We start from the raw sequence: 13,536 nt of genomic DNA, 5'->3' as shown, positions 1-13,536 counted from the left end.
AAGCTTAAACAAGGATGTTAAGGAAAACTGCATCAAAAGACTTTCTCTTAAAGTCAAGACAAATAAAATCACTGCTTTTCCTTCATCTACTAAATCTGCCATCTCATCAGACAATTATCAGGTTGATCAGGCATGATTTCCCCTTTCACACATGCTGACCACTCCCAATCACCTTTTTGCCCTTACTATGTTTCAAAATAGCCTCCAGAAGGACTTACTCCATCACTTTCCCAGGGACTAACATAAATTTGACACCTTGTAGTTCCCCAGATCCTCCTTCTTGTCCTTAAAGGTAGAAGCGACACTTGTTTCCTCAGGAAAGAAAGAACTTCAGGAGCCTCTCCCAGTGTCTATGACCTCTCAATGATAATCAAGGATGGCCTGGCAATGACATCCACCAGTCCCCTCAATACTCCTGGATGCATACCATCAGGTCACAAGAACTTGTGCATGTCCACTTTGTTTAAATGTTCTCTAACTCAATCTTTTTCACTGAGTAGAAGTCATCCTTGCTCCAGAATTTCCCTCTGATTCAGAAGCCAGTGATTGTTGAGGGGTGGCCTTACAATAAGGACTGAGGTAAAGAAGGCAGTGAATACCTCAGACTTTTCCATATTTTCCTTAGGCTTTCTTTTGCTTCTGATGTCCCTGTAGAAGCTCTTCTTGTTCATATCCTTCACCAGGTTTAACTCCAAATGAGCTTTGGCTTTTCTAACCATGTTTCTGCATGCTTGGATGGTGTTTCTATATTCCTTCCAGGTTATCTGTCCTTGCTTTCACCTCTTGTTCAGTTCTCTTTTGAATTAAGATTTTAATCAGGTATCTTCATTACTTGGAGATAGAGGTACCCGTCTTGATTCTTCACTATATAAATGTATGTAAAAAGGACAATGCATTCTCACAATATTTAAACCATCTCTTGAAAGAAAGATTTGGTATATATATAATTTTAAATGCAAGAATGAGTATATATTACATCCTTCTTAAAAGTTTTATTCAATTTATTTGTTTATTCTTCTGAGTTCTTTTAATAAACTACTGCTTACTTACTCTTGATTTATTCAGAGCTCACAGAATAGCTAACAGAAATCTCAAAATTACTCTTGACATCTTCATATCAAAATGGATGGTTGCCAACACAGTAATAGAGTTGAGTATTTCTCTTCACAAATATGCTGTCAGCGAAACTAATGAAAATGTTGATAATAAGTGCCCTCACTAATCTTTAAAATTACTTTAGGGAAGACACACTTTCTTAAATAATCTAAAGAAGAAAAAGTTTAGTATGAGAAAACTCATACTGACTCTTTAAATTGAACTGATTAGAACCCTAACTGAAAGAGATGAAAATATAGGTTTGAGGCCCATGGAGGTATCCTACATCTTTGGTTCTTCCCTGCCATTTCTTGGTGTTTTACAGTGAGAGCTGAACTGAGTATATTCTAGGGAAAAATAGTTAATAAACAAAATGAAGTAGTGGATTAATTTATCAAGAGAAAAGCAGACCTCAATACAGTCTGTAAGGTTTCTACAGAGGCATCTTGTATGATCAACATAGGAAGGTGCTATACAGTTCCCTTTTATGCCTGCTTCTGCCATCACTGCAAATATCAACATACGTACCAAAGAGGCAGACAAAGCACAGCTGAAAATTATATTAAATCATATATGTGATGCTAGAGAAGTGTACAACAGTACAAAAATAGAGTATATGTAGGAAAAAATAGGATATATGCAATAGAAAAAAATCCTATATTTCACACATACTTTCCACCCACGGGGTTACTCATAGAAAGATTCCTTCATCCTGCTTGTCACTATAGTGACAAGGACAGCCCAAGAGCCTACTTGGGACAGAAGTGATGTACTGCCTAGCCCACAACTTCAGGCAGTGGGATACTATCAGATAAAAGCATTAGCTCAAAAAAACTGTGATTGAAGACACCCTCTATATCCTAGAGGTAACCAAAGATGGATTGTTTTCAAGGGAGGCCTGAGTGGCTATATTTTAGGTAATAATGAGCAGACTTGTCTATGCATTTTAATTCTAGACTTTGATACTTCCAAATTCTTTCACAAATATCATCACAATGGAAAAATTCATCAGTTTGAAGCAGGTTTACCTAAGGCAAATATAATGAATCGATGTTTTATGATTTATATAATTTTCAAAAAGCAAATGTTAAAAGCATCCATTCCAGTATATGAAACATGATTTTAATTTTCAGAATGTTTGTGTGCATCAGCAAACTGAGACAAAGGTTTAACAAAAACAGAAAGATGGACAACCTTGCACAAAGATCTATTCTAAAAATCTGAAACCCAAAGGGCTTACTGATTTGAGTTATAGATGGAAGTGGGAAGAAGATGCACAGAACAATACACATACAACTTAAGGACTGTCAGAATGTCCCAGGTTGCTCTCAGTGTATGCAGAACTTAATGAATGGGTAATTACCCAGGCATTTCTGAAGTTAGTTACTGACAGGACTAGACAGATCATAAGGACTTAGGCACTTAGCTATGGAATAAGCAGGAAGTGTGGGCCTCTAGATCTAAATTTGTGTTTGAAAGTAGTACACACAAGCCACATATTCACCTGCAAAACAGGGAAAACAAGCCTCTCCCATTTTATAGGGGTGCTCTAAGGAAGAGTACATAGAGAGGCTCTTGTGTTGTGTTAACAACTGACAGGCTAGCAAGACATAAGAATATATTTGTCAATGTATGAGATAATCCCACAATGGAAAATGAATATCCTTAAGACTGGCACAGAGATGCGTTAAAGAAACACTTATTTTTTCAGCATTTGCAAAACATCACTACACAAGACGCAGTGACAAATGGTAACCCCAAACCCAGCACTAATATATCCCAAAAGCATTAAACCAGAACACTTGGAAATAAAATAAATATGAAATTAGCATTTTCAAGATTATTTCTTTCTGCAACATCTCACAGTATTTCATGAACATCTAGCATGACAAAACAAACAGGATTCGAGTGCTGTTAAATATTCTTCCTATAAACTAGCCTAAGGCAATTTCTCTGCCTGTGCTAACAATTGTGCTAATGATACAGTAACAGCTTCAGAATAATCCCCTTCACCCTCGAAACACAAACAGTCTTGCATAAACAGAAGAGAAAGGATCTCAAAGTTCTTCCTTTGCCAGCTGTAGACAAGAAACAACACACTGCACGCAATTGTCTTGTGCATAGCGGACACATTCTGTCACTGATAACAGCAACACTTAAGAACAGCAGCAGGACAAGCAGTACACCTTGCCATAATCCAAACCTTTCCATTAGCTAATACACATCAAAAATCAAATTAAGGCTACTGATGACCTAAATTCAATACAATATACATCTATTTAAATTAATTAGTGCGATCCAATAATGAGATTCTTCAATAGGTGGAACAAAAGCTGGTTGAAATAATCAAGTTGCATTTATTGACCTTAGCTCTAATAGCAAAGACAGAATTGTCAGAGATCGTGCATTCTGCAGGACATAAATATAGCACGCTGCAATCATATTTCCACTGACTTTACCATGACATTATCTGCCTACTCACCGAGTCACTACTTTTTAACTAGACAGGTAAAGAAATCTCACTGGCAAATATTTAATTATTTATACAACCCATAGAAAACAATACAAAAATAAAATGTAAATTTTCAGCTTTTTAAAGAACGTATTCTTCTGTTCCTCTTACTGTAAAAAACAGTAGTTACATATTTCTCCTCAGTTTCTTCTCCCTCGAACTAGCTTTATGACAGAATAATTTCACAGTTCTTTAATTACTTCTAATACAAAGAAGCTGCATCTATGTAATAAAATAATTTTGAGTTACTCTTATTGCTTGAAAATAATTCAGAGTATTTTTAAGGCAATATGTGGCATAGGACAGTTTTTTAGGAGACTTCAGTTACCTGGGTAATACCTAGCGAGGCCAGTTGCACTACCAAAAACCTGCCATAATAAAGTGGGGTCTTCTTCTCTGTTCCGCTTGAATACATCATCCAACGCTGCAGTCCAGTTGAGTTCATTTAACACTATCGTTGCTGTCAAAGACAAAACACACTTGGTATTACAAAGTTAGATCCTAACAGAAGCTGCAATGACTACAAAAAAGCAAACTGAACTATTACAGAAAGTAAAACCATTTTATTTAACTAAGTCATAAAGAAAATTTTCATTGGGAATTTTGTTTAAGTTCCTCATGTGCTCTTCTTTCTGTTGCATTATCTGTATGCAATAACTGTTGGCTTATTTGCAGAGCCATTATCTTCTACAAATACGTTGTTTCTGAGATGTTAGTCTAGTTGCGCTTCCCACTTACAGAAAATTAAATGTAAGCATACAGCATTGATGTTTACTAATTACAACATTCTGCAATAATAACTACAATGACATCACCAAAAGCAGGTATGTACGCCTTATAAAGGTAACAAAGGTGTCCCTTTCCAAATGGATGCTGTAAGAGGATTATATGGGAAAAGACAATAATAACTTATTTGAATTGCAATATTAACGTGGGACTGCATGCACAATAGTACTCATTATAGCACACTAACAAGATCTTAATGTTCATATATGAGATTACTTAGAGAACAATCAGCAATGTGAACATTAATATATATAAGTTGGGTCAGTTCCACAATGAACTTGAAATATAAGGAAATTCACATTTCAGCTAAACACTGTGTGGCCAGTTATACAGAAACTTACATTCACAAAGTTGTCCCCTACCTATGTTTTAATCAATCAAATATATTATGTAATCAATCGATCAAACATATATTAACATGCTCGATGTATTTTGAAAAAAACATAACTTGATGAAAACTGCTACAGTAATAGTCACTTGACTATAATCAGTAGTCAATGAAATTGTATCCTGACACAGAATACCTTCTGCAACTCATGACAAATCATGCTTTTCACACCTCATTTCATCAGCTGCAAATATCTCATTAATTCCTCCCTCCCCCACCAAAAAAAAATAAATCTTAATAGCTATTAAGCAATAGCAAGTATTCATTTAATTAGATAAATCAAGGGCTTTTTTGCTGGTTCGGTCACCAATTCTTGCTTTTGTGTTTCCTAATGGCATTTTAAGGAATGTTTCTAAAACCAAAACACCTAGATTTGCAATCCAAGGGAAGCAGAGGGCAACAATGTTTGAAAACAGCTAAAGATGTAGATAAAAATCCAAGGGAAGCTAACACTGTAATACAGATCCTGCTTACACTATGGTATTGCACACAGGAAAGAAAATTCAACTTCTCTTGCAAATAAGCAAGTCAAGCTGAAATAAAAACAGTTCACGTTTAAGGCTCCTGAGTGGCACTCCAGTACAAAATTTGGTATCTACATCTACATTCTAGCCCTCTCCTATAATGAAAAAAAGAAACAATAAAAATAAGGGCAGGCTGAAAGCTGACATTTGACAGGCCATTTCCAAAGTGAGACTGTTAACAGGTACTAGAGAAACAAGATCACAACATTAAATTTTATAGGCTTTTTTTTAAAGGTTAAGGAGAAAATTGCTACACCATGTGTTTTGCAGAAAGGTTTGTCTGTGTTTTTCAAAGTAGTTTGGAGATAATATTGCTCTCTCAAGATATAACTTTCTATAGAAATGTCAAATTAAATTTCCAACCCCTGAGCTGTCATTTAAGCAATAAGCTTGCGCTATATACCTGCCTCTTTGTCAAGTAAATAATTATAAATATATTTAAGTTTACTTAAGACAGAGGAATAATTCCCTAAGTCACAAAAGGAAGCCAAATAGCATTTTAAAATGGTTACTCCTGTTTGACTTACTGTGTGGTTAAGCATTATGGACAGGATTACTAGACTTGATTTAGCATTAGATCTCATCTCCTGAAGCGGCTCCATGAAGTCACTAGAAGCTCTGTCATTTACTCAAGCAAGAATTTCCTTTCAGCTTGATTTCTGAGCTTTTTCGTTTTACTGTTTCCCCACCATTCTTGGGCCAGTGGAAGCCTATGTTGGCATTTAGAGCACTGGAGCTTAGGACAATTACTTCAGGCACATGGGAGACAAAGCTTACAGGTTTCAGGGTCCTCTATGTATTCCAAAGCCCCACAACAATATAAATCAATGCATTTCTTTTTGGCCTTGCAGCCTGACTTAAAATTGCTGTGGTCTCTACCTCCAAGACTTTACCACCCTGGTAAATCAGACCTCTGATTCACTTATTCAGCAAAACATTTAATCAGGAAAAAAAACTATTTTGAAGTTAATCATAGAATCATAGAATAGTTAGGGTTGGAAAGGACCTTAAGATCATCTAGTTCCAACCCCCCTGCCATGGGCAGGGACACCTTGCGCTAAATCATATCACCCAAGGCCTCGTCCAACCTGGCCTTGAACACTGCCAGGGATGGAGCATTCACAATCTCCCTGGGCAACCTATTCCAGTGCCTCACCACCCTGACAGGAAAGAATTTCCTTCTTATATCCAACCTAAACTTCCCCTCTTTAAGTTTTAACCCATTACCCCTTGTCCTGTCACTACAGTCCCTAATGAAGAGTCCCTCTCCAGCATCGCTGTAGGCCCCCTTCAGATACTGGAAGGTTGCTATGAGGTCTCCACACAGCCTTCTCTTCTCCAGGCTAAACAGCTCCAACTTCCTCAGCCTGTCTTCATACAGGAGGTGCTCCAGTCCCCTGATCATCCTCGTGGCCCTCTTCTGGACTTGTTCCAAGAGTTCCATGTCCTTTTTATGTTGAGAACACCAGAATTGCACACGATACTCCAAGTGAGGTCTCACAAGAGCAGAGTAGAAGGGCAGGATCACCTCCTGCGACCTGCTGGTCACACTCCTTTTGATGCAGCCCAGGATATGGTTGGCTTTCTGGGCTGCAAGCGCACACTGAAGCCGGCTCATGTTCATTTTCTCATCGACCAGTACCCCCAAGTCCTTCTCCACAGGGCTGCTCTGAATCTCTTCTCTGCCCAACCTGTAGCTGTGCCTGGGATTGCTGCCACCCAGGTGTAGGACCTTGCATTTGGCATGGTTAAACTTCATGAGGTTGGCATCAGCCCACCTCACAAGTGTGTCAAGGTCCCTCTGGATGGCATTCCTTCCCTCCAGCGTATCAACCGAACCACACAGCTTGGTGTCATTGGCAAACTTGCTGAGGGCGCACTCAATCCCACTGTCCATGTCAGCGACGAAGATGTTGAACAAGACCGGTCCCAACACCGATCCCTGAGGGACACCACTCGTTACTGGCCTCCAGAAGGGCATTGAGCCATTGACCACAACTCTTTGTGTGTGGCCATCCAGCCAGTTCTTTATCCACCAAGTGGTCCATCTATCAAATTGATGTCGCTCCAATTTAGAGACAAGGATGTCGTGTGGGACAGTGTCGAATGCTTTGCACAAGTCCAGGTAGATGACATCAACTGCTCTACCCCTGTCCATCAGTTCTGTGGCCCCATCATGGAAGGCCACCAAATTGGTCAGGCAGGATATCCCCTTAGTGAAGCCATGCTGGCTGTCACCAAGCACCTTGTTGATTTTCATGTGCCTTAGCATGCCTTCCAGGAGAATCTGCTCTAAGATTTTGCCAGGCACAGAGCTGAGACTGATTGGTCTGTAATTCTCCGGGTCATCCATTTTCCCCTTCTTGAAAATGGGGGTTATATTTCCCTTTTTCCAGTCATCAGGAACTTCACCTGACTGCCATGATTTCTCAAATATGATGGCCAGTGGCTTCGCAACTTCATTCACCAGCTCCTTCAGGACCCATGGATGGATCATGCTCATAAGTCCCCTGCTCCCAGAGGGATGTGGAGGAGAATCAAAAGAATGCAACTCCCACAGGTTGAGATAAGAACAGTTTAGGAACTAAGGTATAACACAAATCACTACTGCTACCACCAATAATAATAATGATAAAGGAAATAACAAGGGAAGAGAATACAACACCTCACCACCTGCCGACCGATAACTCACCCTACCCTGCCTGACTGACCCCGACCGATACCTAGTCCAACCCCACAGTGTACTGGCCCTTTTGGGTAACTCTCAGTTACATCCCAGGCATGACGTGCTGTGGTATGGAATACTTCTTTGGTCAGTTTGGGCCAGGTGTCCTGTCTCTGCTTCCTCCCAGCTTCCCTCCTCGCTAGGAGTGCATGAGGCTCAGAAAGTCCTTGGCCAGACTAAACATTTAGTGTTACCAGCTCTGTTCCCAGGTCAAAAGTCAAAAACACAGAGCTGCACCAGCTACTAAGAAGGAGAAAAAAATGACTGCTACTGCTGAACCCAGGATAATAAGTACTTTTTTAAACTAGTGACTACGCTCCCCATGATTTCATATGTAACCCTGTATTTCTAAATATAGGATTTCCTTCAGACCGTAACCTTAAAGAAGGAAAAAAAAACCCAACATACTAATTAAACATATATTAAACATCTTACTATGTATTTTCAAATACTGTTGCAAAGAGTGTCTGCATAACACCAGCAAAAAATGCAGTTACATGTATTCATGAGCCTAGGTTTACACACAGCTCTGAACATGCAGTCATTCACTGGAATTGGTTGCCCAGGGAAGCTGTGAATGCTCCATCCCTGGCAGAGTTCAAGGCCCATTTGGACAGAGCCTTGGGTGACATGGTTTAGTGTGAGGTGTCCCTGCCCATGGCAGGAAGGCTGGAAGTAGATGATCTTAAGGTCCTTTCCAACCCTAACTACCCTATGATTCTCTCTCTATATATATAAACTATATGGACATAAAACCAGATGTATAAACCAAAAAGGAATAACCAAGGAGACAACCTACATATAGTAAAATAACTAAGTCCTGAAGTACTGAGTGGAGATATTGGAACTGATAATTTCAGCATTTTATTAGACTTGCTGAGATTAGGCTATAAAGCAAGAGATATAGCTTACTGGATCTTATTTGTAATGTTTGTGGAGAAGCGATGCTTTATAGTTCGAGTCAGAGTTTTATGATCTTATTTACATCCCACTTTCCCCACCTCCTCCTCTAATTTTCTCCCAGAGACAAATATAACACCCTAAAAAAAATAATCCAAGAACTTGCAAGGGGGAAAAAAAAAAAAAAACAACAACTACAAAACCAAACCAAAAACCGAACAAACCAACCCAACACATGAAGTTGGAATTAAAAAATAAATAATGTGGAATTCAAGATGAGCAACAAGAACAGAGAATCCTAACAGAAGTAAAACAAAATCAATCTGTGACAAGACTACTGGGAGTATGTAACATATCTGTTCTCAGGTCCTGAAAAACGTATCTTCCTGCACTCCAGAAATTCATAGTTAAGTGCCTGAGTCTCATTTCAGAAATAAGTTTTAGCAGCACATATGTACAGTTCAACATGTATCCCCCATGCCTTTTAATTCACTTTCTCACTATGACCATTCATGGAACAGACATGCAGAGTTTTTCCACAACTTATAATACTCTTTTGCTTTTGCTAAGGGATACACCCTGGACTTCAACAGGCAATCTGTAAATTAAGTGCCCCTCTTGTTTTTTGAATACAATAGCTCTGGCAACAGTCAATTTCAAACCAGTATCTCTGGATTCTATTTTAAAGCCTATAGCAATGGATTTGAAACTTTCTTATCCAAAGAAAAAAAAAAAAAGTAAAATCACTAAATCACTCATAAACAGCAACAAAACTATTCTTCAAATGGCTCCTGCTAAAACATCATGGTTCTCGACTTGCACCTAAAATGCAATGCAGCTCTATTTTCAGTAGGTCATTGTAAAAACTGTAACACCTGTCAGAATACCCAACTTTGAGAGATAAGGATTCATATTGACCTCACTTAATAATGAATGCATTTTACTAAAATGAAATGCTTAGAATATTATAGCCATGTGTGCTGAGATGCCGTATATCCTAGAAACACCTGCCTTTCCTTTTGAGTTAACTTCTGTACAGGAAAGAGCTTTTGACTGATAACTGACAGAGAATCAGGTTGGAGACAACTCTTCAATAAGCTTATTTCCAATTCCACTAAAAGGAGTCTTTGAAGATTACTACTTCAAAGTACATCCATGACTACCTTTCACTTGGTATGGGCAAGATGAAAAAATAGAAATTATCATCACACAATAGGAAACATCATTCTTTCTAGCTAATTCCATTGAAGTCCATCCATCTTTTCTTTTTCTCTCTTCTTTACAACATGAGGTTTAGGTGCCTTGACAAGGAATAGATTCAATTTTCCTCTGCAAATGCAATCAATAAAAAAATAAAGAGCACTACTGCGCTCTCTTTAGAAGAACTTCTGATGATTTATTCAATGTATAGGCCCTGGCCTGCATACCAGGCAGAGTACAGCTTTATTTGAAGAGCCTGAGAGCTATTTACTGTATCTGAAAACATGCGAGCTGCCGTTCCCTGATGAGGCAGCTACACATACACCAGGGAGAACAGAAGAGAGCTCCTTAGAGTTCATTAATCTTCTTTTAGTGCGTGGAATGTATTACACTTCCATATCCTGTTTAATGAAGTTGACTCATTGATTTCTTTAAAGATAACACTGACTAGTTATTATTATAAATGAAACAGATATCTGCAATCAAATATTATGGTATTTGAAAGTGGGTAAAGAGGGACAATGCATTTGCAAGTGCATATATTTGTATGTATGTGCAGGAGCAGGTTGCCCAAAGAAGTAGTATATGCTCCATCCTTGGCAGTGTTCAAGGGCAGGTTGACGAAGCCTTGGGTGAGATGGTTTAGTGTGAGGCATCCTTGCTTATGGCAGCAGCATTGGAACTAGATGATCTTAAGGTCCTTTCCAACCCTAACCATTCTATAATTCTAATTACATTTTTGCACTGGCTTATGTATATGTGTGCATGCATGCATACATACACACATACATACACATTTTCTACATAATTCCCAAGTATAGTAATTTGAAGAACTATTCTGGCAGTAACTTAACCTCAACCCTTCAAATTTAGGTGCATGTTTTAAGCCATCTACTTCTCTCATGCCAGTTCAGCATAAGCAGTAGGCTTACACATATGTGGATCATAGGGGTGTGTACCTCCAAACTGCAAGCTTTACAGTTTTTCACACATACTCCTTAGTATCAAATTTATCAGATTAGTGACAAACAGTGCAATAACTTGTAGTTAGTTTGAGAACATCCACCAGGTGATTTGAATGTGTTCTATTTATTTATTTATTTAACTACAGGGTTTTAAAGGTAAATAATCAGTAAAAAAAAGACTAGACTTTGTTAACTTTTAACAAAATAAGGATTTACAAAAGCAGAGAACGTATTCTTTTCATTCAAAGCACAGGATGAAAAGAAAATAAGATGTCTTAAAATTTAATTTAATTTAAGAATTGCTCTGCTGGTCTTGTATATGTAAATCAGTTCCAAAATCTTGCTTTGAAAGTAGCATTTGTATTTCTTATCATAAAATAATTTGAAATTACTGGAAAATCAGAACTGTTTGGGTAATATTTGTTCAGTGGTGCATAAAAAGCAAAGTACTAAAATACAATTTTTAGTATATAGAACAATAATGAAATCATTTCAATGTCTAGGATTGCTGAAAGAAAATTTTAGTATGTATTTTACACTCTTAATTAAAGCAGAAATGATAAAATGTCATGTACTTTTCTTCTTTAGCGAACAACTTCTCTACTCCCCATTAGATATCTGACATTATGTCCCAGACACTCCTATAAATAATTCTCTGAAAAAGTCACTGAAGTCTAGCATACTGTTGTGTCTGTGTCAAATCAAGTAAATTAATTGGAAATGCCATACGCTGTCTGCTGAGTGGCTTGGCCGCCACACGCTGATAGCTAGAGAAGCACACTAAAAGCTCATTAAAATAAGAAATGCCCAGGAGAAGGAAATGAGAATAAATTCATCGAGAAGATGTAATTAAGCTTCAACTATAGCTCAACAAAAAAAGGGTTAACACAATGCAGAGTTATAGAATCTTCAGTACTCATAATTGTTCAATGTGTTATTTATTGCTATAAAACACAAAAAACACCCATATATTGTAACCTATATTACAATTGGAACCTATATATTGCTGATAACAGTATTTGTGCACCTTACAATTCGGGGAAGGATGAATGTTGTTTTTTGCCTTGTTTCCTTTAATATCAAAATATACCAGCATGTATTCCACACTGGAATAACACCTGATGTAAAGAAACACACAGTACTGTAGCTTTGGTTTGTTGTTTTTTTCTGGGAAGATGACAAGAAGACAAAATATATGGAAGATATTGTTGATTAGACTGGTTCTGGGGGACTTTCAGATTTTGTAGAGCTATGCACAGTATAAGTGCCTAAGTAAAATGAAAATCAGAAGAAACTTATTGAAGTAATTACACCACCTCCTGATTTTTAACTATTTATCTTTGTTTTTTACAGGTTATTTCAAGGCAGGCTTCCTAACTGGAAACAATTCCTTCTTAGAAAAACAGATGTTTTACTTTTAAATTAGTATGTTTTAATTTTATGGCTATATCAGGGATTAAATATGAACAAAACATCCACTAGGAATGTATTAATGACTATATTACACATATTAACTCTGGTCTTCCTTCACTTTGCTCTAGTTCTTTGTTAGCATTTCAAAGGATGTCAGAGTGACACTCAAACTAGCTGCAGAGAGATACTTGCTCTCTAAAAAAAAAAATAAATAATTAGGTGTTAAGAAAAACAAACAAAATCAAACAAAAGACTGTCTGGAAATGTTGCTCTGGAATAATTTATTAAACTTAAGATATCTTTTGTCTGCTAGAGTACCAGCACTTCAGTAACTTCCCAGGCACTAGAGAACCTTACAAGATCAGTAAACCCTAAGCAGTAGCTGGGTAAAGTGCTAGAAACCAACCAACACACTCAAATGTGTTCCCTCTCAACCTCGTGCTTTCTGCAATCTTCTAACTACTTTGCCAATTCCCATTATAATTTATATTACTTGTAGTTTGAAAACACAATTTAGAAGTAGATGCTATCACATTATTTTTATGTACATTACCTATTATAAGTTCTTAATTTTTCTTATAACACTTACATTGTCCATCAACAGCAGCTCCTTCTATGCTCTCCCAGCCATGGTAAATGGGAAAACACAAGCATCACCAGCAAAACAGAGAAACGTTAATGCAATAAAACAAAGACCTTGACACACTGTCTGGGATACTGTGTGTTTGTTTTGTCCATCATGCCAAAGACACGAATTACAAGTGGACAGAGTGCTAAAAATGGCCACTAAAATACCTGGTGAAAAACGGAAAATATGTCTTCTGAAAGGAGAAAGACTTTGAGTAATATCATATAAAAAGGAGGCAGCCAGAAAACAAGCCCACTCATGAAAAGTGTATGTAAGCATAAGGATGGCATAACAAATGGGTATAAATTACTTAGAGCAGGAAATTAGGTAGTGTTTTTTTAGAGCAGAAGGTCTTAAAATGTTTTTCTGCTAGGAGACATGAGTCAGGAGCCCAGATCTT

At 37.6% G+C, this 13,536-nt stretch overlaps 1 protein-coding gene across 9 annotated transcripts in view; it reads right to left on the bottom strand.

The window, feature by feature from the left end:
• The window catches only part of CACNA2D1 (calcium voltage-gated channel auxiliary subunit alpha2delta 1), a 387,883-nt gene that overhangs the window by 111,915 nt on the left and 262,432 nt on the right, over positions 1-13,536 (bottom strand). For all 9 annotated transcript variants that reach the window (XM_061467295.1, XM_061467296.1, XM_061467298.1 and 6 more), the window contains exon 7: positions 3,936-4,067. In XM_061467295.1, the coding sequence (XP_061323279.1) occupies positions 3,936-4,067 (132 nt within the window). The remainder of the gene's footprint in view (positions 1-3,935; positions 4,068-13,536) is intronic.

Source organism: Pezoporus flaviventris, unplaced genomic scaffold (assembly GCF_033815535.1).
Source record: "Pezoporus flaviventris isolate CSIRO_AGI_PZ_B2104156 unplaced genomic scaffold, CSIRO_AGI_Pfla_v1 ptg000045l, whole genome shotgun sequence".
Taxonomy (NCBI): Eukaryota; Metazoa; Chordata; class Aves; order Psittaciformes; family Psittacidae; genus Pezoporus; species Pezoporus flaviventris.
This window is presented reverse-complemented; position numbering and strand designations above follow the sequence as displayed.